We start from the raw sequence: 25601 nt of genomic DNA, 5'->3' as shown, positions 1-25601 counted from the left end.
GGATTGGGACAGCCTTCGTCGCGTCGCGGTGACGTAATCGGCCTTAAAATGCGGCCTTTAAGGTTGCAGACACTGAATTGGGATAAAGCCATGGTCACTGCTTTCATACCTGCTATAGAAATACCACTATCAACTCTTGAGTTCCCCCACTGGCCAAAACCAGAAATTACAGCCTTCCTTTATTAGTACAGTCCCTCAAAAAGTAACTGCCCCTAGTGTCCAAACATGTATTACGAAAACCAAAAAAGGAGAGAAAGACTTTTTTTCATATACTTTAACTGACTTTGTGCTAGATAATTGTTTTTGCTTGTTTGTTTGTTTTTCGCCTTTAAGAGACTGAAGTAGTCTCTTTAACTGATTGTACCTGTGATTGCATCTAATCACTTTACTTTTTATGCTCCTTTGACCTGAGCTTGAACCTCTGACCAATCGGGGGCCTCAGTTTTGGGGTGTGGTGTTTAAGTGCTGTTAAAGTCTTTTTAATTCTTCTTTTTGGTCTTTTGAAAGTATATAAGGATTTTATCTAAAAATGACACAGGAGGGGTATAAGGGACAGAACAGAGATGTGGGTTTGAAAGGGCCCATCAGTATTAGAGAGAATGTAAGTGACAATACGAAAGCATCATTAATATCACCTTATCAATGTTATTTCACAGTATCTTTCTTATTGGTTTGAAAAATAGCAAAAATTTCCCACATTCTCTTCTTTAACAGCCAACAAACAACAAATAATGTTCACTGTGACACTGCCTACAGCAGCTGTTTAAGGTGGAATGCTTTCAGTGTAGACGCTGATGTTGTGAATCATGTGAAGGCAGAGGTCATCTACTGATTGGTAGGTTGGCAGTTTGATCCGTGGCCACTCCATTCTGCATGCCAGAGTGCCCTTAGTTAAGAAACTGAACCCCAAGTTGCTCTTTGAAGCATTTATTGGAGGGTGAATGTTAGATCACTTAAGTGTAGAACAGGTGAATGAGGCTTGCAGCACAAAGTGCACAAGTAGATAACGGGACTCGTCAATTCACCATTTACCTTAAAAGTTCACTTGCTGCGCATTAACGTTGCTGGTGTCGTGCTGATCAGCAGAGTACAGACTGTAAGCAGAAAGTACTTTTTACTCCTGACTGTGAGTATTACATATTTTCACTTGACTCTGGAATATGGAGTTGTTCTTAACTTTATATCAGAAATATTACAGTCTGATCAGGAAGTACAGCTGAAGCCCACAGTCACAGAGTACACAGAATATTTCAGGACACATTTAAGTGAAAGTAATTTTTATTCACAGTTAGGTGAAATCAAGCTTTTTATCAGGAGCTGCACATGCTCAACGTGCTATGTGTTTATGTATTTACCAGGTGAGGAAGCATCACTGATGATCTGCTTGTGTCCATGTTAGTTTTTAAAGTGGAACATCTCCCTCTAGTGGCCATATGTAACCCGAGTTCAATATTCCACTGTGTCCTCATGGTGGCAGTGTTGTCTAACAAAGGAGTCAATGGGAATATGTATTTTTCCTCCATTCGTAGCAGGTTATCATCACAGCTTTCCCTGCTTCCCATAGAACAGAAGCTGATGTTCCGGAAGTACATTTGAACACCTTCATCAGTGGCTGTGACCATGTTGAAGGACTAATGCTGACGTGCTCTGACACTCATTAGCATAGAAAACAAAGTGGTGAAAGCACAGAGCCCTGAGGAGCTCCACTGGACGGTCTGTTCACAGAACTTACATTTAATTATTTCACTTTTATTTACATGTAAAACACCCTCAGAGAGAACAGCTGTTTCAGAGCTGCCAGCTTTATTGGAAAGATGAACTGAAATCCTAAAATAGTCCAATTTATGACAAACTAACACGGTGAAATGTTGCAGGGTTAAAATGTGTCGATGGATCAACTCTTTCAGTATAAGATCAAATAATACAAAACACATGAAGGTCAGGAGGAATTCATTTTAAAGTAAGTTGATTTAAAGCAGACTGATTCTTTCCTCGTCAGGCTGAAGCTTTCACCGTCTGACGTCTGTAAACAAACTGAAACACGTTCAGTGTTTAGTTTTACTTCACTGTGGGAGTTACACCTGACCCAGAGCCACACGGCGCACCTGTTCAGGTACGCGTGTGACACGGCGCACCTGTTCAGGTACACGTGTGACACAGTGGAGGTCAAACCTTCTGTGCCACAAACACCAGATTAACCAGTTTCACTCATCATCCTTCTACTGTCAGATTTTACTGGTTCAGGTTTTATGAATCACCATCTGAGAACGTCTCTGATGTGGGCGCCACTCACAGGGATCATTTCCTGTAGTCAGTGAAGGTGAGATACCGTGTGACAGGAGGAACAATAAAGTTTTATTTGCATGAACATGTAAAACAGATGAAGTCAGAACGAAGCAGGTGGAGCTCAGTCAGGGTGGAGGTGCAGACAGGTGAGCTGAAGGGGAGGAGCCAGTCTGGTCAGGAACTCTCTGTCTCCTCGAGTGAACCTCCTCACCTCTGAAACACACACACACACACACACACACACACACACACGACTCTGAAGGTTGCAGTCAGGTTGGTCAGGGTGGTCAGGGTGGTGAGGGTGGGGTTACCTTCTGGTCTCTGGTTGGTGTGTTTCCTGCAGGTGAGGCTGAACGGCCGAATCATGACATCACTGCTGCACAGAGACAACAGGAAGTGGAGGAGGAAGTCGTCAGCGTCCCCATCACACACCTGAGACAGACACAGAGGTTATGTCTCTGCAGACTCACGGCTCGGCCCTGTGGAAACGTCCTGCAGGACGCCTGTTTCTCTCTGTGGTGGCCCCCCCACAGTGTCCCCACTGCGCTTCACTGTGTGGACGCTGTTCTTTGGGTTGTAGCTGCATCTTCTTCTCGTTTCACCTCCACAGGACGTTTCAGTCTGCAGGTCTTTGTCCCGGTCGTCCTCAGCAGTGTGGCTGAAGGTGTCTGCAGACGTGGAGCTCTGTGAGCTCACAGCGCGTCCCTGTGCAGCCTATAGAGTCTTTGCTCTGACAGGCTTTGACTTTCTTCAGGTTTCCCTTCCTGACACTCTGATAACCTCAGATATCCACAATGTGAATCCTCACAAACATCTGTTTCTCTCGTTTCACTCAAACCTTCTGACGTTTTCACACCGACTGTAAATATGAAGAAAACCCTCAGTTTGAACTTGAGTCTACAAACTGATCTTTGCAAAGTAAATAACAAATAACAGAGATGAGTTCAAACCATAAAGTGCTCATTAATCATAACGAGTCTCGTGTCACAGTTTATGGAGTTAAAACGTCTTCTTGCTATTTGAAACGTCTCAGTTTAGACTCCACGTTTGTGTTTTTATAAACTGTTTCTGTTTGATACTAATCTCACTTTCTTATGATTAGAATTATTTTCTGCAGTAAAGGACAAAAATTTATATCCAGTTAACACAGCTCCACCTGTGGGTGGAGGGGCCCTGTGGGTTCTCCTGGTGTGACCCGAGTCCTAAATGCCTCGCGCTGCCCTGCCCCTGTGGTCTCCACCCTCCATGTGGGAGGTGTGGTGTTGCAGTGAACATGGAGCTGGTCAGCCCTGATTACCCTCAGAACTACACCACCTGCTGCTTCTTCAGGTTGAGTGGGTGGAGTCACAACACAACACAGGCTGTAAGGCCCCTCCCTCCTGTTCACGTGAGCCCAGCGTGGGTCCGTCACACCTACAGACTTTTAAAGGTGGAAGTGGCCACGCCCCCAAACCAGTTCAGCAGTAGAGTGTGAGCAGACGGAGCTGTTACCAGGATGCAAACAGGATGTGCCCTTTCAAAGTTAAAGCCTCATCTTAAATTTTAAAGACAAAATAAAAGTTTAAAGACGACGATGAGCACGTGACTCACCTGTGACAGGTAAACATATACACCTGACAGGTGCTACTGACCTGGCTCTGCCCACGAGGGAAGACTCTGATGTGACCTCTGACCCTGAGTGCTCTCTGAAGCCCCTCCCACTGAGCATCAGCCAATCCCAGCAGAGCACGAACCAGAGCAGCGGAGAACCAGACGTGAGCCTCACCTGTCCCGTCATCAATCACCAGCCTGATCGAAGAGCGACATGGTTTGATCATGTGACTGTCACCTGACTGATCCAGGTGATTAACATCAGCAGGTGAGCTCAACAGGAAGCTGCTCTTACTTTGCTTTGGACTGAAACACTGACGAGGTCGAGCGACACTGAGAGCTGCTGCAGCCCTGAGAGAGAGAGAGCAACAGGTAAACACACACACACCTGAAATCGTGAGCAGTTTCCTCCAAAACCAAACTTTACTTACGTGCACCAACACTAACACACCACCAACACGCTAACAACACATGAAGCACTCTGAGTACTGCACCCGAGAAACTACAACTAAACACATCCTGTACACACTGTGTGTATTTTATGCAGTACCTGTGTGTACACGCTGCCACACAGCGAGCAGCTCCACTGCAGTTGCAGGAACAGGAAACACACCACGTGACCTTTGACCTGTCCCACAGCGCACCTCTGCTTGCTGCTCAGAGCCCACTCGCCCAGGTGCATGATGGGAGCAGGAGGAGGAGGCTGGGCCGAGCTGATAGAAACCAAACAAACAAATAAACAACAGCACGACAAACACGTGAACCAGACGTTACCTGTAAACTTACCTGCTGTCTCCCAGGGAGACCACAGTTATGGAGCTGACAGGTAAGTACGTGCAGTACACACTTCCTGTCCTGAAACACACACACAGGTAAACCACACAGGTACGTAACAATCGGCGTAACTTTGTAGTGAACATTGTTGGAAATGAGTCCAAACATTTATAAGCCTGTCTATGTGTGTCTCACCTGGACAGCCTCCTCTGGAAACCAGACAACAGCAGAATGTTACCCGGCAACAGGCCAGGTGGGTAGGGGGTGTGGCTTAAGTCCAGGTACACCTGCAGACTCCTCCCAGCTTGGTCACAAAGAGTGAGACGCACACCTGCACACACACATTCAGCTAACAGTCAGACCTGAGACTCGTACCTGAAGCACTGATGCCTGCAGTTCCTCTAGTGTCCAGCAGAGGCAGCAGTGAGTCGCCCCATAGACCCCCATGTTAAAACTTCACAGCAGAAAAAGCCTGATACACAAACCACCTGAGTGTTTGTACCTGAGTGTGTGTGTCCAGAGTGGGCAGTCCTGTTGTTCACACTGATCCTTTCAGACACCACACCCTGAAAACACACCAGCTCTGAGCTGAAACACACACACACACACACACACACACACACACCAGTAAGAGTTTAAAGCAGGCTGCAGCTGCAGTTCCTCAGATGGCCACAGGGGGCGACTCAGTGAGGGACGAGCAGTTTACCTGCAGTCTAAGACCTCTGAGACAGACAAGACTGTGGGTGGGACGGCCTGAAAACACAGAGAAGAGAGACGGAAAATGTGACGTCATTCTGGGGTAAAACTGCAAAGGATTGTGGGTACGAGTGGCAAGTGGTACTAGCGCACGCAGGCTTTCACATGAAAACAGTCACACAGTAATAAAAAGAAACACAAAAAAGGGCAAGAAGCTGCTGTATTATTAACTGTGTTGTATTATCAAGTCTTCTGTTGTAGTTATTACGTAATTTATCATAATTGTTGATGAAGGTTACAAATAAGTCTTATATTGATTTGAATTGAATTCGTTGTTATGCTGCTTTGTTCACTGTGGCTTTGCGGGCTAATGTTTGTTGTGTTTTGTAGGAAAACCAGCCTACAAAATGCAGGAATGTGATCCAGACTGGGCCCCTCTATCAGCCTGGTCATACCGAGTTTAAAGCTGCTACCACAGCGAGATCTGATCGGTTAAGAGAGCGAGCGAGATCAAAACAGCCACGAAACGTCCGCATATATGTACCCAAGTGTTGTATTGAAGCAATCAAGTGATGAATAACTGTTTTCCAGTTTGTTGTTTTGAAATGTTTTTTTCTTTGTTGCATTGTTGATTTGTTTTTCACCAAAGCAGCTAATAAAGCATAAAGCAATATAATTTTGCCTCTTTCTTGTAAGATTCTATAATAGAATGAAACAATGATGCCAGTTATAAATAAAGACAATAAATTGAATGAATTATGAAACACTTATTTTATTTCTATTAGATCTGAAAATGTTGTGTAACACTACAACCTGAAACAACAAATAGATGTGTTGGCCTGTGCAGGAGATAAAGAAACAATACAACAGCTAAATAAACGGTAAATGGCATTTGTATAGTTGACTTAGTCCCTAAGGACCCCAAAGCGCTTTACACTACATTCAATCATTCACACACTGGTGATGGCAGCTACATTGTAGCCACAGCTGCCCTGGGGCGCACTGACAGAGGCGAGGCTGCCGGACACTGGCGCCACCGGGCCCTCTGACCACCACCAGTAGGCAGACATGGGGTTAGTATAGGGGGTTAATATAAGGATATTTGGGCAGCCAGGAGGCAGCCTGGGATCGAACCAGTGACCTTCTGATTACCGGCTGACCTGCTCTGCCACCCCAGCTGTGAGATGGAATAGTCCAAATCACCAAAGTAAACTGGAGCTGGGCTTGTTGCAGGATCTGAAGTTACTAAACATTTTGTGAGTGTATGCACTCACACTTAGGACCATATAATAGTAAATATGTGCGTGATGAAAGTTGGGCAGCACGCTAACGTCCTTACTCCGCTCTGTATGCTCGTATGGGTCTGACCCTTTCACTCCTTTGAGTTTTTCCTCGTCCTTTTTTTTTTTTTTTTGCCTTTTTGTCACGTCTGTCTTTGTGCGGAGCTGCCGTGTTCTCCGTCGTTTTGTACAGAACTGTTTTTGGGGCAAATAAAATGCAAGTAGGGATTAAAACAGCAGAATTGATGATTACTGGTGCTGGAAATGCTAGTGTTTGATGCAGTGTTTTGATTTTGTTGCCACTTGTACCCACAATGCAATGTGGGTACAAGTCACATGGTCTGTCAATCTCTATAAAAAAAGTTTAAGGCGGAGGAAGACGGGGAGCAAACCGAGTGTTACCTGTCTGCAGGTGGGCAGCAGCAGTGGGCGTGTCAGAGTGTGGAATCTCCAACCACGTCTGACTTGTAGGGTTGACTCAGCGTGAAGATCCACCCCACTGCGCCCAGAAACTCCACAGCCAATCAAAACACTGGGATCCTGATTGACAGACACATGGGCCAATCAGCTGCAAGGATTCAGGTCATATCAACTCCCCCACAAACAGGAATGTTGGGTGTCATCTGCATAGCAGTAAAAGTGTAAGCTGTGTGTTTTGATGATGCTGCTAAAAGCAAGCATGTGTAATGTAAACAGAACTGGTCCCAGCATTGAACCCTGTGGGACTCCATAATTAACTCAGTGTGTGAACAACTACAGTTAAAGCTGAAAAACGTGTTCATGTGTACTAATATCAGAGAGCAGACACCGATGAGGCGAACCTCTGGCCACACCCCTTAGTGACATCATCAAAGCTGGGTTGATACCTGAGTGTTAGCAGCGATGAGTCTGTAGAAACATCCAGGCTGGAGGACAGGAAACCACCGCGTACACACACCTGAGAACGCCAGCACCACCTGCACACACACACACACACACACGTAACTGTGTATCCAGGTGAGCTCAGGTAAACACACACAGGTGCGTCTCTCACCTTTCTCTCCTGCTTTTGTTCACTTTCTTTCTCTGTCATTGGCTCATTCTTTGGGTCCCGCCTCCAGCTGATCACTGGACCAATCACAGCAGCTTTCACTGAGAAGCACAATCTCAGCCCTGCCTCCTGATCCTCTGCCTCCACCCCTGTATTCCTCCAGGACACACCCTCCTTCTGCTGCACACTGATCACCATGGAGACACAGGGCCAGGGGTTGCCGGAGTCTCCTCCTCCTTCTTCTTCTCTTCTCCTCCTCTTACTCCCAGCAGTCTCTTCTTCTTCTTCTACTGTCTGCTTCCTGGCAGTGACATCCCCTCCTGGCTCCTCCCCCTTGTGTCTCAGGTGTGTCTCCATGGCAACAGATGGACTCAGGATGTGCAGGTGGTCCAGAGAGAACTGCAGGTAAACCCTGTGAATTGAACCCAGCTTTATTTAACTCATAATGTTCACAACCAGGAAGGAAGCTCACATCCTGAACCAATCAGACGCCCTCTTACATCACAGAGAATGGACCAATGAGCAGTCAGCATGCTGCAGGTTGTGTGTGTACCTGCAGTGTTTGTGTGTGATGAACCTGTCCTGGTCCAGGTGTTGGTAGGAGGGGAAATCTGATTGGAGGAATCTCTCTGTCACCATGGTGAACTGCACCACACCCACCAGACAACCTGCAGCACACACACACACACACACATTAAAGAATAAAGCTGTGTGTCTGTGTGTGTGTCTGTGTGCGTGCATTGTACCGATCCAGGCGCTGTTAAAGACTGCCCTCTGCGCTCCCTCCTCCTCCTCGCTGCTCTCCGTCAGCACGCAGGCTGCAGCTCCCGCGGCGTCTCTGAGCTGCATCGAGTGTTTGAACTCAGACGTCTGTGACGGCAGCTCCAGCACGCCGACCAGCAGCAGGGGGCGCTGCCTGACACACAAACCGGCAAAAATCATTGGTACGTAATCACATGACTTCATGTGAGGAGCTGCTGTCACCTTACCTGACAGCGTCTCCACCCCGAGGCTCGGAGGACAGAGTCCTGCAAGACCAGGACAGGAACCCGTTGATCTGGGAGGAGGTCAGGTTGGAGCCATCAGGGGGCAGCAGAGAGCTCAGAGGGGCCGAAGACCAGCAGTCAGTCTGCAGGGACTCCAGGAGCTCCGACACACCGAGAAACTGACGCACTGCCGAGGACACGCTGTACTGCAGGGACACAGAGCACGCTGAGCATGCTCCACACTCACCTGTAAGGAAGACAGGTGAGAGTGAGACCTACCTGAGTCACAGGACAGGTGTGAGGCTCGTCCAGCATCTCAGAGTAGATGTCTCTGCGTCCTCGTCCTCCAGCTCTGCTCAGAGTCTCCATCAGCCTCCAGGACAGCAAGCACACACACTGCTGCCTCCACACACCTTGGACCAGACTGAGGACCAAGACCGGGACCAGGACCAGAACGAAAGTGAGGACCAAGACCGGGACCAGGACCAGGACGAGAGTGAGGACCAAGACCGGGACCAGGACCAGGACCAGGACGAGAGTGAGGACCAAGACCAGGACCAGGACCAGGACGAGAGTGAGGACCAAGACCAGGACCAGGAAACAAGCCAGAGCCAGCGGAGGACAGGAGGACAAAGGTTAGGCTCTGCTGTCTCTGACTGTGGACAGGTGGTGGTGGGTGGAGCCTCACCTGTGTGCCAGCTGCGAGCTTAGGTGACACATCCACAGGTAATCGGACACATCTGTGTTTCTCTGCAGCAGTAACCGTGGTAACACCCCATCTCCCGGGCAGCGGTTGTCGGGTGGCGAGCCTCCCGCCCTGCTGAAGGCCGTCACCCTCAGGCTGGAGCGCAGGCAGGTGCAAAGCATGCTGGGAGGGAAGTCCGGGCAGGGCCGGTACAGGAAGTGGGCGTGATGCAACTGCAGGAGGAGGAACCATCAAACTTTATTAGTCGTGGCTGCCACGAACACAAACGGGCATGATGATGTCATGTGACTCACCTCCACTCTGTCTCCCGCCCTCAGCTTCCTCTTCGCCGCCGGCTGATAGGCCACGCACAGACCCACCTTCCCATCCAGCACATAGAGCCCCGCCCCCTCACTCACAACTTCAGTCACCATGCCCTATCACAGCAGAGGAGGCTGAGTAATCAGCACACAGGTACAAACATGTGGTAGCCAATCAGAGCTCAGAGCGCTCTCACCTGGTAGCTGATGACTTTGGATTGCTTTATCCTCACAGCTGATTGGTCCAGCTCCACCTCCTCATGCTCCGCCTCCTCACAGTCGTCCTCAGCAGGCTGTGACATCAGCAGCAGGGACTCAGAGTGTGTGTGTTCCTGTGTGTGCGTGTAGTCGGCGTGCAGCTCGGAGCGCTTCGTCACACACAGGATGTTGTTTCCTCTCCAGCCTCGTAGCGCACACACACGTAGAGCTGTCACACACACGCTCTGCCCGACACACACACGCTGGATCCAGCTGAGCCGGCTGCTGTCCTGCACACACACACACACACACACACACACACACACACACACACTGAGCTTCATCGTCCCTCCTCACCATCATCATCCTCAGAGAGCTGGTACCTGTACGAGCACGGGCAGCGAGCGCGACTCATCCGTCAGCGTGAAGCAAAAGAAGGTCGTTCCTGCCACGGCCAGCAGAGGGCAGACTGAGCCCACCTCTCCGAACACGCTCAGCCGCTGACCTTTGACCCTGGAGCACACACACACACACATCTGTCACACACACACTGCTCAGAAACTCCACTGCAGTTCAGAGGTCATGTGATCCACCTGTGCCTCAGCAGCCTGCCGGCCTCTCCGACTCCCACCGCTCCGCTTAGCTCCACCCTTCCAGGAGCAGCAGCCAATCCCTGCTCAGCACCAGGACACAACAGGACAGGGGAGCCAATCAGCTCCAAGAAGCCTGCGGCCTCTTCCTGGTCCGATGCATTGTGGGGGATGTAGTTCCAGTGAGGGAGGAAAACGGGACGATCGAGCCACAGGGGCGAGAGAGACAGGCACTGGATGAGAGAGAGACGCGGGTGAGAGAGTGGGGGAGTGTGTCCTGGGTGGATGCTGGAAGCCTGTACTGATGATGACAGCTTCATCAGCTCTGATCTGCAGTGATGCCGTTTGTTTTAATAGCTGCATCAGGTCAGGTCAGATTAGATTAGATTAGATTAGATTAGATTAGATTAGATTAGATTAGATTAGCTCCTGAGAACTAACCAGCTGATGGACGATGACAACGTCAGGAAATGTTCCTCATGTTCAGGTTTTTGGCGTGAACGCCGTCGCCCTCCTGTTACCTGTAGGCCCTCCACTGCTGTGCTTTCCTCTTCCTGCTGGGTTAAGGTTAGGCTCCTCCCCCTCTGACTCACCTCACACATGACGCTGCCGCTAGCGTCCGTCAGCCTGTACTCTCCGTCAGGGCCTTCTTTCAGACAGCCAATCAGCATCAAGTTGACCCTCGGCAGTGCCCTCTGACGCGGCACGGCGAGCTCCGCCTCCCTGGCCCAGGCTCTCTGCTGATTGGTGCTCCAGGACAGGTTGCTGACGCAGGCCAGGTGCTGCTGGGAGACGAGCTCGGAGACGGACAGCAGCCTGCGGACAGACGGGAGGACAGCGGTAAGGCCAGGTCACGTGACCTGCGACAGCGATGATGTCAGCGGGCGTTACCTGTAGCTGACAGGTAAGCTGTGGGCCACACACATCTGCTGCTGGATCGCCTGCACCGCACACATGCTCAGATTGAAGAGGCTGAGGTCACCGTGGTTACCTGGGAAAACAAAGTTTGAAGGGTAAACACAAACATAAACAACTGAAGCCCCGCCCACTGAGAACACCTGAAGTGGACACCAGAGCTGGTGTGTCAACAGGTGGGACCACCTGAGGAAGCAGCTGCTCTTCATCCTCAGACTCTTAGTCCTCCCTGTTCCTCACTGACAGTCGGTCACCTTCATGGCTCTGACCTTTGAACCACACTCACATCTACACACTGGACTGCACTGATGACACCTGTGAGGGCAGGTGAGCCCTGCTTTCACTTTTTAAATAATGCTTTAAATAGTATTTGGTTTCATAAGTGAGCATCGTCATTAAGGATTTAAAGTATAGCTGACAAACAGGAACTCACCTGTCTGCGAGGGGGCGGAGCTACACACCACAGGCCTCAGGTGTTCAGAGATGAAGGTGAAGATGTTTTTTAACCACAGGGACTCCTAAAGAAACAAAGCAGCAGGTCGGAGGTCACAATAATAAATGTAAAACAGGCTCACATCCTTATATTCACTCTTTTCTGTATGGCTTTCTGCTACAGAATTAGGTCGAAACAGTGATTGGCTGCTGCTCTGCCTTACGTCATGACGCAGGCAGTACGTACGCAGGGCTCTGCATGTACGTAGACTGTTATTTATCGCTCAGTTCGGGCAAACAGGGTCAGTCTGGGACTCACCGCCTCGGTGCTGGGCTTGACCCGGTCCAGGAGCTCCTGCAGGGGGTCCATGTCTTCGCTCCGGGTGTCGGTTTCTCCCCCTGCTGACAAACTCCCGCTCACGGCTTTCAAACAGCTTCCGGTCCTCCTCCTGTTGATGTCCTCCCTCTGACCGTCGCCCCCGTGTTCCCGCCTCTTACCGTTCATAAAGCCGCCATGATGCCCTACCGTCCAACTTTGTTTACTTTTGTTCTTTAGTTTCAACAAATCATCAAACTTATTAAACTGACTAGTCTCTGCTCACGCAGGATCTCTACCGCGCATGTGCGGAACAGCTTTTCCCTACCCTGCATTTCACAATAAAAGCCCTTCACATCCACGTACACTCAGTGGTCTCCTACCTCCTTTCCTAACCACTTTTCCTTGATAGAAACGTTCTGAGGTGGAGGAAATGTGTTTAGGAGATGTGATAAGAACTCAGGAAAGGAAACAGCTGTGTTTGAACTACAAAACGATCACGTGACTCTAGCCCAGCGTGTTCTCAGCCTGATTAGTGCAGGTGTCTGTGAGGAACATGCTCTTATTACGAAGGGGTCAGACTTCCTGCTGAGGCTCAGGGTCATGTGACTGACAGCACCTTTTGCAGCTCATCTGACGCCACAAGGTGTTTCCTTTTCAGGAGGATGACACTGTGCGATTCTCGGGAATCTCAAACAAAAACACATTTCTGTCAAGTGGAAACTTAAAAAACTTTACATATATATATGTGTAAAAAAATAAATATATATATATATATATATATATATATATATATATATATATATATATATATATATATGTTAAATATATATATATATATCTTGCAGAGTATAAATGCAGATTAAATTGAAGGTTTGTCACTGTTTTTTGTTCACTTTTTATCCAGGCTGCGGGTGTCTCAGTGGAAAAATAGAGCATGGCTGAGCGCACCTGTGCAGACCCGTGATACAGTTTAAGTTTAGAGAATTGTAACCCCCTCTTTCATACGGCAGGTACAACAAGCCAAGTCTTCATCTAGGACTTTTGTTAGTCCAAATTAATCAATTAAAGATATCGTTTAACTTTTCAAAGGATTCTTTTGGAGGAGGCAGAGGAAGTGACTCAGTATAAAAACTTTGCGTAACCTTTCATCCTTGTTCAGGAATAGGACGGAGGATTTTTGAATCATTTATAGCCAGAAAATCGTCTAAATAGCTCCATTTGTAGCATTAATTTTGCTATGCTAACAGACAGCCTAGTCTAGGTCCTAGGGCCAATCTCTGCTCTCGATCTCCTAACTGGAAACCAAATAGTACAGCTCTCATTCTAAGTGTCATCACCAGAGGTTCCATAGTCAGAATACATAACATTGGAGATAACGGGCACCCCTGATGAGTGCAACACTCCAATGTGACAGGTTTAAAAACTATTGTTTGTTACAAAAGTTGAACCCATCTGAGAAAATGATTTCCAAATCCATATCTTGGGAGAACGTTAAATAAATCTGACCAGTCTATTCTGTCCAAGGCCTGACGAGTGTCCAGTGATAATAAAGCTGCATTGTTAGCATCAAATCTCTCATGAATTATATTAGAACCCTTCTTATATTGTGAAACCCTTGATGCTTTGGTACAAAGTGAATCAAATGTGCGATCCAAGGGTCTGATCTTCATGCTAAACATTTAAAGTATTTTAGTGTCAACCCCCGTCAGACTAAATGATGAGTGTTCTGCAGGTTTAGCAGGTTTCACAGTACTCACTGCCTGTCTCACAGTGGGTGGAGAGCCTCAGTTTGATATGCTTCTACATACATGTTAAAAAGTGGAATTATTCTTTTTTCTGGGAAGGTTTTGTAAAGTCAGAAAGCCATCTGGCCCAGGTGCCTTACCACACAGCAAATCCAACATGTCCAAATGAAGACTGTCAGATTTGATTTCAGCTCTTTTAAAGTGTCTACATAAGTTAATTTAACTCTTATTGGAGAGTTGGTACGTTAACTCTGATTTAGTGTTAAATACCAAATCACTTATTCATGCTAACTAGGTGTTAAGAGTTTATATACTAACTCCCATATAACTCTACATATTACGTGTAAAGAGTCAAACCAAAGTCGTTCTAAAGTAAATTTATGGTATTTACCATTTTTATTTTGTTGAGACATTTCACGTTTTTCACGCTTTCAGATAAAATAAACACAAAACAAAATGAAACAAGCTGGCAAACCCAAACTCTAAACACTCCCACAGCACAGAGCCTCCTCTCTTCATCGCTGGCTCCATGTCTCCATAGCACGATGAGGGCGGGGTCACTTCCTTATAAACCTTATGTTGCATACCTGCACCCCCAGACTGGGCCGTAACACCTTCTGCTTAAGTGTTTTGTAAGAACTGTTTTGAACTTTTGTCACTTTAAACCTTTCGTGTCCTTTTGTAAAAACAAGAAAGACATAAAAAATAAATGTTTGTTCATATTTGACATTTCCCTCAAATGTAAGTTTTCTATAATGTTGTTCTTCACGAACAATGTTTGTCAAATCTGAAATACTTCCTGTAACAAAGCCTGTTTCTAATGATGTGGCGTGGATGTTTTTGTTAATTACGTTAAATGTGGTCTCCAATATTTTTATGACCATAAATGACCATAAAAACATTAGTTTGGTGTTTGAGGGTTCAAGTGGAGCTGGGTTTACACACAGTGGTGTGAAACTGAAGTTAAGCTTAGGGCCACATTAGTGTTGGGCTGAAAGTTCATGTAAAGAGTGAGTTCAGGTTCAAATGAAGTGTTTGGGTGTTCTGATTGGAAATCTCCAACCAGGGCTGATGATCATCAGTAACTGCAGAGGCCTGAGGTGCACGGTGGTGGAAAGTTAGTGTTGTTGGTCGCAGCAGGCTGAGCCTGTCAAGCTTGGAGCCAATCGGAGAAAGTTTGAGCCCTGAAGTATCCACTGCAGCTGTCACGACAGGGTTTCCAGTGGTATATAAAGGCCTGCGATTTATTTCTGATTTTATTAATAATAGTTTTTATTATTGGTAAACAACAACAGTGGTTTAGTTATCAGGGACATAAGCATTATGTTTAAATGCTGCATGAGAGCTCAATTGTTTTTAATCAGAAAAGGTCAGACAAAACAAAACCCAAGCAAAGCATCAAACAAAGGAAAAATAAAGACAACTCAAGTCAAATGTCCAGCCAAAGGATTTATGGGAGACTCCATCAGGGATGGACCGAGTCAACCGGCATTTCACCTCTGAGAAAGATATATGGAGCCACAGCTGGACTGGCCATCGGCCGTCGATATTTGAGTTTTTATGGCCCGTGTTTATTATTATCATTATTATTGTTATTAGTTTGTAACGGTATAAACAGTGAAAGGTGGTATAGGGCATTAACAGGGAGAGGGGGGCACGAAGAAATACTTTCTTATTCTCATTTAAAATGTCAACTTTTATTAAATAATTATCTGAATCTTACAACCAAAGTTTTTATCTGATGTCAAATGTATAGAAATCCATTATTGTATATAGTAACTATTAGGTCCCAGTAAGCTGTAGTGCTTTTTCCTTTGGGAAGGTACCACCTGTGCAGTCTGCAGTTCTGTTGAAGAAAGATGTTGAATCTGTTTACTTATTGTAGAAAAAGAATTGATTTCTGTGCATTTGCATCAAATTAAAGTTGATTACGTCGATTAAGCATCACGAGGTGGAGGGTGGGGCCCTATTATTCTTTTTTTGCTGGGACATGCTAACCCTGTTAGTTAGCAGTAATATTAAACAACCTAAGTACTCTTTAAAACACCAGAATATGGAGGATGGTGCAGCTTTAAGTTTATTATATTGGTCAGTATTGATGAACTATGAAATGTTTTGGCTGCAGTGTATTTCCTGCATAAAGGTCTAACAGAATAGCTCTAGTGTTTCGAGTTTGAACTTATACAAAACACAGCAATATATTAAAAGAAACACAGTTTTATTGATTATAAAATACACTCTATTGGAGTCATGTTGGTATGGGCAGAAATCCAAATGTAAACGATAGGGAGAGCTGCAGTACTGAAGAAACAGCAGAAACTCCTGATACATCCAACAAACAGGGCGATGGTACAAAAGCATCTAACGAGCAAACAGCTTAAACTGCCTTTCAATCATATTACTAATCCCTGGGATTACTTCAGAATGCCAGTAGTTTCTTCAGGGTGACTCTTTATTGTTAACATGTAGTAAAAGTGAGTTTATGAAAATGAAACCTGCTATGATTCTGGAAGGAAAGAAAAAATACCACTCAGATCTTATCAAGAGGCTGTGCATATAAATGTGTTGTATAATGATTCACTTTCAGTCTTACCAATGCTTTGGTAAGGTCTACCAAGAAGAAGCCTGCTGCGAGAGCCAAGAAGGCAACAAAGAAGGTAACAACGAAGGCAACGACTCAAAAACACAAACAAGTGTCCCATACCATGATATGGTATGGGACATAAAACATGGTGCCACCTCTAGACTCCATAGTCCCACAGGAGCTCCTCTCCAACCGCGATGTCCTTCAGGGCGATGAACAGCACACTCTCCCGAGGACCAGCAGGGAAGTTCATTGTGAACCTTTGTGGCCTCACGTTTGGATTCCTTTGGCAATGGTTCATGTGCCTTCCATAGGAGTCCTTGTGCAGGTGGCAGGCACAGGTGGGCGCAGTGGCATCAACCCTGTGGCACTCGCCCCTGTAGAAGAAGAGAGACCCTGACCGCAGCCTCTGATTCCCTGCAGCTTTGGTGATGCACGTCCCATGGTAGTCGCAGACGACGTCTCCTTTGTTGAAGGGCATCAGGGCGATGACACCTGTGAGCAAACAGGAAGTCATCATAAGCTCTTTAGAAATGTCGACTTGCTGTCAAACGAGGGTGTGGTCCAAACGATAGGTGCATTTACCTTTGCCCTTTTCCTCCCCAAAGTCCTTCAAAGCCAGGCCCTTCCATTTCCGCTCTGAAATCGAGGACATGAGGGACTGGCTGTCCTGGATCCTGGGCTGTGGAGCAACCCAGGCCTGTAGGACGGCATTAACAGTGGGCTTGTTGGTGCTCCAGGTCTCCTTATCTAATGCCGTCTGTACTCTTGCACGCTGAGGGGCGTTGCCTCTTCTGGCACACCCTGTCCCATCTGAGTCAATCATATATATTTGAACCTCTGTGATGTGAAGTATTACTGAGCTATTTGTATATATTAGAGGTGTAAATAATGGAGGCAGAGCGTCCATTAGCATGACGGGCTTACCGAGGATGTGCTGAACTCTCTGCTTAAACTGAAGCTCCCTCCACCTGTGGTAGTGGGCTCGGTGGTGTGGAAAACCAGCCTGTACACACCGGCGTTTTGAAGGTGGCTCTCCATTTAGGGTTACTGGGAAGGTCCGCTGGAAGGCATCCCATTCTCTGAGTGGTGGGCGCTTTGTGGAAATGGGCCTACACAGAATGAGAGAGAAATCCACCAATAGTTTGGATGTGGAAACTTGTAACGCAGGTTTTCTTGTGCTAGTGGGTAACATAAAAACGAAAAGCATACCTGGCCTGTCCCGAGGTTTCTACTCCTCCTGCTGAGTGTGATGCTGACCCAGCCGCAGGATCCTCAGTGTCGCTGCGCAGGTATCTAACCAAATTAGAAAGGTGAAGCAGTTATACATCCACCAACAAACGCAGCAACACATGTGTTTGAGTGTTATGACCACACTGGCTACGTTTTGCCAGTATGGATCCAGTGGTGTGCAGCACTCACCTGGCCCTCAGGCGCTGTACATCTCCTGCTGGGTTGGTCAGAGGGACCCCACCTTCTCCCAGGAAGAACCTGCCCCCGTCATCACCGCCAGCTCTTTGGTTTTGTAAGGACACTGGGCGGATGTTCTTAAAGTAGCACTCCAACAGCTGCAGAGACAAGAGCCGTCAATGACAATTATAAATCACCTCCCAGGGTCCATACAGAGCAGGAAGAGAGTCGCTGCTGAGAACAAAGGACTTACTTCTTCTTCCTGGATGGTCATCCTCAAGCTTGCCCTTCGCTCCATCCAGTCCTGCACCTGTGTGTGTGGGACAAAGTGTTGGAGCTTAGGGTGATGCACACTTCCATCAACTATCACTTATAATCTACTGTTTTTGTTGGCGGCGCTTACAGAAAGTTCCTGAACAGCACTTGCTGTCAGTCCGTGCTGTAACATCAGGATGGCCTCGCAGTACTGCCTGAACTTTGTCATGGCAACGTTGGGGATGCAATCACCGCCTGCAAGCTTTTGGTGGAAATACTCGATGTCCTTTTTGGCCACGGCGAGGACTTCCTTCTTATCAAAGCTGTTGCAAAGGTGACAGTAAGACAGTGTTGAAAGTGCGTATGTGTCCTGCAGTATGTGTGAGCCAGAGTGGCAATGAGCTCATCAGACCTCTGTGTTGGGCAGGTTTGGGGAGTGTCTGTGACGATAAAGCCACGGCTCTGAAGGCGACTGCAGAGTTTGGTGCAAGATGCTGCGTCCTTGCAAAACTCCTGCAGCTCCGAGATGCTCCAGAGTCGACCTTCCCTGGAAAACAGCTTCTGGGAGGCAGTAGCTCTGGAAGCTTCTTGCTCCCTCTCCTGTGCTGTGCCGTCTTTCAGGCACACTTTGCTCAGGTGATTCCAAATGGAATGCTGGGGCTTGTTGCACAGCAGGCAGTACACAATGTTTCTCTCCATGCTGTTTGGACTGCAAATACAAAGAGAGAGACAAACTCTGCATATCACTTCATAGCACCAGTAGCACGTCTCTGTATGATGCAAAGCTAGCTATGTCGCTACACTGGACACCGAGCAGTACCTACTTTAAAACTGAACCTTTGTTGATCCTCTGCTGTTTCTCCAAAGCACACAATGTTCTGCACAAACACATTTAACTTTAGCACATGTATAAAACACGCACGCACGCGAGCAGTTCGTTCAGCTAAAAGAAACGCTTCATAGAAACCATTTCTACAACCAGCAAACGAAAAGAAAACAAGCCACGACTAAAACAGCAGTTACGCAAATGAGCAATTCGATAGTTTTGTGCCAAAAGCAGATGGCGTTTTCACTTTAAAATGAACAAACATTCACAATAGCTTAAAACAATATAGTATCCAAGTCAATAACATGCTAATACTTCCAAGTATGAAAACGGAGTAGCGTTAAATCACCCGGTGTTCCAGATTAACTGTGACGGTGGAACAGATGGTGGATTTTTTAATATTTTGTTTTTAACAGCAACAAGACTGACAGAGTGTGTCTGAGGAAACCTCACAAGTGTCACAGATGAAATATTTAGTGGTTTGTTGGTAGCAGCTCCTGAAAAGCAAGTCTGCAACACTTCTGTTCGACTGTCACCAACTGATCTGAGACACCAGTTAATCTGAGACACCGCCTCCGAAAGCGTCGGAGCACCTTTGCAAACAGTACACACACCATACACACAAGCACGCATGTTGGGACTAAGTCCAGCAACACACTACAGTGGAACCCCGACTTACGAAATTAATCTGTTCCCGACGGTTTTTCGTAAATCGAAGCACCCGTCGCGCCTTTTGAGTGAGACGATGCTGGCTGGAGACGAAGTTCTTGGTGGCGGAGGCTGAAGAAAGCATACGTATGCATGCATACATACAGCACCACCACGGGGGAAACAGGCATAACATTAGGGTGTAAAGTTCTTGATTTTTTAATTCAAAGATTAATCAGGCTTTAAACATCAGGAGGTAGTGCAACAGACACTGAAGTGCACATTAAAGACCAGAGAAAACAAAAAAAGTTTTAATCCACCAACAGCCCTGACATCTAAAACACTACAAGTAAAGAAGAAAGGCCACAAAAACAATTCAGACATTTTTACACAATTAGTAACACTTCAGCTTTCTTTGTAATGTCTGCTTGTATTTTAAGAAGTATCGCATTTGGGTAAAAACATTACCAATAACTCAAAATTAGAGGAATAAGTGTATATATGTGTCAGCTGTATGCATGCATACATATGCTGCATGTACACGACGTTCTAAACATTAAAACTAAAACTTACATTTTTTTTAAACTTGTATAATTTTATATTTTTTGTGCATTTTTATGTTTTTGAACTAATCACTACTGCTACTTTCATCGCTTTTCGCCTTCTAAGGCACACTTTCACCTGAAGGTTGACTTGTTGCTGGCCTCGTTGTGAAAAATCTATCCAACGACGTCTGTCTCTGTCTACTTTTCAAAATGGATCTGAAGTGGGAGAGGCAGACGTCACCAAAATGCTCTATAGCACGAGCGGTAAAGTTCTTTTCAGGGTGATTTTGTTCGACAAAAGCGGCCACCCTCTGAAAAGCGCAGAGAATGTCCTTGATATCGGCCGATGGTATGACGGCCTCCTCCTCCTCCTCGCTGAATTGTTGCTGTAATGATGAGTGCAGCATCGCCTCCAACTCTTGCAGCTCTGCCGTTGACAGCTCCTCTCGATGTTCATGCACAAGGTCGTTTATATCCTCCTCGTCAACCTCCAGTCCCAGGGCGGTGCCAAGATTTACGATCTCCTCAACCTTGACTTCAGGTTGAGGTTCCCCCTCAAAGCCTTCAAAATCTCGAGGGGCAGCAACAGCATCAGGCCACAGCTTCCTCCAAGCAGAATTTAGCGTTTGACGACTCACCTCCCGCCATGCCAAAGAAATCAACTTGAGGCATGCAACGATGTCGAAATGATATTTCCAAAACTCCCTGAGGCTGAGCTGCGTACTCTCTGTTATGTCCGAACACCGTTTGAACATGTGCTTCGTGTACAGTCTCTTTAAATTAGAGGTCACTTGCTGGTCCATGGGCTGGAGGAGAGGGGTCGTGTTGGGAGGGAGGAAGAGAACCTTAATGAACGAGAACTCCTCCAGGATGTCGTCCTCGAGGCCAGAGGGGTGGGCGGGGGCGTTATCGATGATCAGCAGGCACTTCATGGGGAGATCGTTCTCCTCGAGGAACTTCTTGACAGCAGGGCCAAAGACCAAGTTGACCCATTCGACAAAGAACTGTCGGGTCACCCAGGCCTTGGGGTTGGACCTCCACATAACCTCGAGCCTCTCCTTTAAAATTTTGTGTTTTTTGAAGGCACGCGGATTTTCCGAGTGGTACACTAGGAGTGGCTTGACCTTACAGTCCCCACTGGCATTAGCACACAGGGCGAGGGTAAGACGGTCCTTCATGGGCTTGTGGCCTGGCATCTTTATTTCCTCCACGGTGATGTACGTACGCCGCGGCATCTTTTTCCAGAAGAGGCCGGTCTCGTCACAGTTGAATACCTGCTGGGGGATGTAGCCTTCTTGATTTATAAGTTCCTCAAATTTTTTAACAAATTCTTCGGCAGCCTTGTGATCGGAACTTGCTGCCTCACCATGACGCATAACGGAGTGGTTGCCAGTCCTCTTCTTGAACCGATAAAACCACCCATGCGATGCCCTGAACTCTGGGGAGGTTAGGGGTGCCTCCCGCGAGGACGTCGATGCCGTTGGCTGCTCATCGGAAGCTGCCTTACTTACTAAATCACTATAAATTGAGGACGCCTTCTCGCAAATGATAGTCTCTGTGAGGGTATTGCCAGTCTTTCCCTTGTCTTTAATCCAAACAAGGAGAAGCCTTTCCATCTCGTCGTGTATGGGGGTCCTCCTTTTGGACATGATGGTGGTGCCCATTGAAGGTTTACCTGCTTTGATGACTTCTTTTTGTTTTAGAATTGTTCCTATGGTCGAAGGATTTCGGCCATACTCACGTGCAATAGCACTAAGTTTCACACCTCGCTCATATTTATCAATAATTTCTCTCTTTGTTTTCATCGACAGCACTTTACGCTTCATTTTGCTAGCTGCGTGGTTCAAGTGGACAGCAAAGCGCAAGTACGGAAGTGAAGGGGTTGTCACATGATTCGCAAGGCATTGTGGGCATTGAAGGCTCAGCCAATCAGAGCCAGCGGATTTCGTTACGCGGGCATTTTGCCGTAACACGGGCAGAAGTATTGCAGTTCAGTCCTTCGTAACTTGAATGTTTCGTGAAATGGTTTTCGTAAGTCGGGGTTCCACTGTATTCTGCATTAGCATCAATCAGCCTGCAGCCTAAACCCACAATGTACACACAATGACCCGCATCCTTTACCGAGCTGTGCGAATGACCGAACAACATCCTGCACTGTGAGGTGTGCCGTGCACATTCATTGTAATGCGTGTTTACTAACCTGAGGCAGTGAAGCTGCTGTCAGCCTGGGTAACAAGTAGACGAAAACACAAAAATCTTCTTTAAACCGTGAACACAAAAGACACACATGCTGTGCTGGCGTTAGCTTCACAACAGGAAGTTCTTTCTGTGAAATTCTTCTTCTGCGCCCCAAAACACTGTTCGGTACCACCATCGCGCTCTGCGCCCTCTAGTGTCCGGATGTAGAATTGCATTTTAATGCCTGAAACTCACAATCCAACAGGTTTTTGCAACGTGTTTTTAAATCACTGTAACTTTTGAACCGTTCGCTCAATTGAAACAAATCCAATTGTTTCTGAACGCAGAGACTCTGCGCTTTCTCTGCATTTAACTTTAGCGTGAATATCCATGCACAGTTTGTTCAGCTGATAGAAAAGTCACATATAAAATTACCTGATACTTGTAAAAACACCAAAGTTAGCCGCTTGACTCTCGCTGTAGTTTCTCCGTAGGGTTACATTCACCTGGAAGTATGTCTGTGAAGGTTCTCAGTCATCCAGCTCAGCGTAGTGTAAGGAGCTACTGATGGAGAGTCCCACATTTAGCCATATGGGAGTGTCCCCAAGAGGGTCATGGACCCCCTAATCATCCTCTACCTAATCATACTAGCCGAGGTGTGAAGATAACAAAGCCAGCAGACAGGGTGGCACCTTTGTCTCTCATGCATGAAGAGAGACACCTCTTTAAGTGCAGTCACACCTAACAGAAAGGGATAAACCTGGATTATAGATGTTCAACGATGGTCGTTCAGACAGCACAAAAGCATTGCACATCTGCCTTTCACGAGCTACCGCCTTCCAAGGAAAAGCATTTACAATTCTTTATCAGCTGTCAAAGGGTTTCCTACAGCTCGCCTCCTATCTCTTCACAGCCAGGGAGCTTCTAACGACCTCTGACCTCCTGTAGTTTGGAGTTATCAAAGTAACCCATGACAGTAATGTTTATGCTGAGAGATGGGCTTAATATGATGGAGTTGGTTCATGAGGAGATTTACTTGTTTGAGAGGAATCAGTAAATATGGTGAATGAAAATCAGGTCTGATTTTATAGAAATGCTATTGAACGCATTAGCTTTAAAATAAGTGAGGAATGTCCTTTTCTATTTCCAGTGCACCCAAGAGGCACACCCAAGGTAACTGAATGTCATTTCTTCTTTTCAGGTTAGAAATGTGTCCAGACTCTAACATTCACGGGCTCCATCCTTGGGATTTATGAGGAACAGGGAAAATGATCAGGAGAGAAGCAGCGGACTGACTGAAAGAACTGGAACGAGCTCATGTAGAATCAAACCACTGTAAACGTTTTAGAGCAAATTAAACGTGTTGTTGAGGAGCTAAAATAGAACAAATAGAAGCTTAAATACCTCAGACAAAACTATTATAAAACGGCCCCAAAGCTAAAAAATAACAGCATGGAAACTGTGCAAACAGTTAGAAACATTAAAAATCCACCTGCTTATTGCTGCAAACCCAAAGATACAGAAGGATCCTTTTGGTCCTCCTTCGTCACTTCCCTGCTCCTCCTCTGCCTCACCTCGTGCTGTCATCCTGGGTTTGCATTGAAACTATTCCCCACCTAACCCCTTATCTATGTAATGCTGAGCTTTGTGCCCCTTTTAAAAAGAAAACAAGGAGAGAGCGTTCCAACATACACCCTACCAAAGTTACTAGAATTAAAGACCTGCCACCAACAGGTCAGCAGATCTTCCTGCACCTCCATGGAGGAAATTTCACCTCCACAGAATAAACATTTTTTATACTTTTTGTTTTATTTGTGTTCATTAGTGACTCCAGAACTTTTGCAGCTGTTAGTAATCACTAAACATTGCAACGGGGACACACAGCACTTGAGTTACTTTATATTTAATGGTGTTGTTTACTGCTTAACTTTAACTATTTATATGTACAATATCTAAAGATTTTGAAAGCTTTAAGACAATAAAAAAAAACGACATACATCACATACACACACACACGGCTCTCTAGTTTGAAATCTAATTTAACACAGCCTTATAAATCATGCTGCTGGACTCTTGATACAATACCACAAAGACAGCATCATTTAAACAAATAAAGAACATTTTTCATTATACAGCAGCCTCATACCCTAAAGCAGTTTACTCAGTTTATGCTCAAAACTGTGAGTTTTCTCCAAATTCTAATTTAGTCTTAAGAAGAGATGTTGTTGAAATGTCATGGCACTAATTTTAATCATTCGCCAAAAGGACTCAAAATCGTATATCTCAACTGCAAATGATTCAATATGTTCCAAACTTAAAACTTGTGCTTGATGGGAATTTGAGTCTGGAGACGTCCATGTACCATTATTAGGTGACACAAATGTCACCTGGTGGCAGCAGAAAATCAGCAATAGGTCATTGTCATGGCATTTAGATGAAATTTTAACATGATCGCCTGCATAAAGTTAGTGCGTAATCTTCACCGCCATCTAGTGGACACAGGAGGTGTTCAGTAAATGGTAAATGGCCTGTATTTATATAGCGCTTTACTAGTCCCTAGGGACCCCAAAGCGCTTTACATATCCAGTCATGCACCCATTCACACACTGGTGATGGCAGCTACATTGTAGCCACAGCCACCCTGACAGAGGCGAGGCTGCCGGACACTGGCGCCACCAGTAGGCAACAGGTGAAGTGTCTTGCCCAAGCACACAACAACCGAGACTGTCCAAGCCGGGGCTCGAACCGGCAACCTTCCGATTACAAGACAAACTCCCAACTCTTGAGCCACGATCGCCCCAAATGACAGCACCCAATCAGCATCCCCTGCTAAAGACAATCATATGAACGTGTGACTCAACAACACGCTCGCTCTTGTAAACTGCACACGCTCAGATGTGCACCAGGGTGCGAGGAGCCGCTCATCACTGCAACTTTAATATAAAATGTGTTTCTTACGTTTTGTGTTGTTTCTTTCAGTTTATTTTAACATTATCTTATGTAACAGGATTTAAATCATTTATAAAATGTATAAACCCCCCAAAAATGATCTTAAATGCTTTTTTCAATTCTTACTTTAAATTTGAAAAATTTGATTTAATATAAACTAAGAACTGTTTGAAGAAATGAGTTATTGAGCTTCATTGCTGTTGTTGCAGCAGTAAAAGTCCTGGGGAGGTACAGGAACTTCAAATCACATTTTAATGCCAGTTTGTTAGTTACATACTGTAGTTAAAGAATGTAAGCGTTGTGGTTGACCATCAGATTTTCATGTACATAAGATTTATATATTTATATATTTATGTCAGA

General features: G+C 46.1%; 2 protein-coding genes across 5 annotated transcripts; both read right to left on the bottom strand.

The window, feature by feature from the left end:
• Window positions 1-2333: 2333 nt before the first annotated feature.
• Window positions 2334-12558, bottom strand: LOC146521371 (CST complex subunit CTC1-like). 2 transcript variants are annotated; one of them, XM_085154920.1, is made up of 25 exons: window positions 12102-12549; window positions 11784-11868; window positions 11327-11426; window positions 11029-11251; window positions 10439-10668; window positions 10229-10358; window positions 9845-10135; window positions 9642-9764; window positions 9331-9560; window positions 8922-9066; window positions 8646-8848; window positions 8403-8572; window positions 8210-8324; window positions 7660-8068; window positions 7493-7582; window positions 7029-7166; window positions 5357-5403; window positions 5153-5238; window positions 4846-4981; window positions 4663-4731; window positions 4427-4589; window positions 4172-4227; window positions 3918-4074; window positions 2598-2718; window positions 2334-2499 (listed from the first exon to the last, which is right to left on the bottom strand). In XM_085154920.1, the coding sequence occupies exons 1-25, from the start codon at window positions 12285-12287 to the stop codon at window positions 2408-2410; spliced, it is 3795 nt and encodes a 1264-aa protein (XP_085011046.1). In that variant the 5' UTR covers window positions 12288-12549; the 3' UTR covers window positions 2334-2407. The 2 variants fall into 2 exon arrangements, with proteins under 2 accessions (XP_085011046.1, XP_085011047.1); XM_085154921.1 differs by lacking the exons at window positions 2334-2499; window positions 2598-2718 and adding an exon at window positions 2829-3145 and having other exon boundaries at window positions 12102-12558.
• A 3493-nt stretch (window positions 12559-16051) lies between these two features.
• LOC146521370 (uncharacterized) lies at window positions 16052-22508 on the bottom strand. Of its 3 annotated transcripts, XM_085155010.1 has the most exons (10): window positions 22315-22508; window positions 18920-18973; window positions 18508-18804; window positions 18244-18418; window positions 18094-18150; window positions 17853-17998; window positions 17643-17726; window positions 17358-17542; window positions 17016-17243; window positions 16052-16925 (listed from the first exon to the last, which is right to left on the bottom strand). In XM_085155010.1, exons 3-10 carry the CDS (start codon window positions 18792-18794, stop codon window positions 16588-16590), a joined length of 1500 nt encoding a protein of 499 aa, XP_085011136.1. In that variant the 5' UTR covers window positions 18795-18804; window positions 18920-18973; window positions 22315-22508; the 3' UTR covers window positions 16052-16587. The 3 variants fall into 3 exon arrangements, with proteins under 3 accessions (XP_085011136.1, XP_085011135.1, XP_085011137.1); XM_085155009.1 differs by lacking the exon at window positions 18920-18973; XM_085155011.1 differs by lacking the exon at window positions 18920-18973 and having other exon boundaries at window positions 17016-17234; window positions 22315-22493.
• Between the last annotated feature and the right edge of the window lie 3093 nt (window positions 22509-25601).

Source organism: Neolamprologus multifasciatus, chromosome 3, assembly GCF_963576455.1.
Source record: "Neolamprologus multifasciatus chromosome 3, fNeoMul1.2, whole genome shotgun sequence".
Taxonomy (NCBI): Eukaryota; Metazoa; Chordata; class Actinopteri; order Cichliformes; family Cichlidae; genus Neolamprologus; species Neolamprologus multifasciatus.
Note: the sequence above shows the minus strand (reverse complement) of the source record. Positions and strands in the feature narration are given on the sequence as shown.

What these genes read in the sequence shown, in the direction of transcription:
- LOC146521371 (XM_085154920.1), bottom strand. Translation starts at nt 12,287, where the DNA reads ATGAACGGTAAGAGGCGGGAACACGGGGGCGACGGTCAGAGGGAGGAC. An exon ending in AGCTCGCAGCTGGCACACAG is followed by an intron (nt 9,067 to 9,330) that starts GTGAGGCTCCAC and finishes CTTGGTCCTCAG; the next exon opens with TCTGGTCCAAGGTGTGTGGA. An exon ending in CTCTGGACACACACACTCAG is followed by an intron (nt 4,982 to 5,152) that starts GTACAAACACTC and finishes GTGTGTGTGCAG; the next exon opens with GTGTGCGTCTCACTCTTTGT.
- LOC146521370 (XM_085155010.1), bottom strand. Translation starts at nt 18,794, where the DNA reads ATGGAGAGAAACATTGTGTACTGCCTGCTGTGCAACAAGCCCCAGCAT. An exon ending in GTGCTGTTCAGGAACTTTCT is followed by an intron (nt 18,151 to 18,243) that starts GTAAGCGCCGCC and finishes CCACACACACAG; the next exon opens with GTGCAGGACTGGATGGAGCG. An exon ending in TGACCATCCAGGAAGAAGAA is followed by an intron (nt 17,999 to 18,093) that starts GTAAGTCCTTTG and finishes TTGTCTCTGCAG; the next exon opens with CTGTTGGAGTGCTACTTTAA.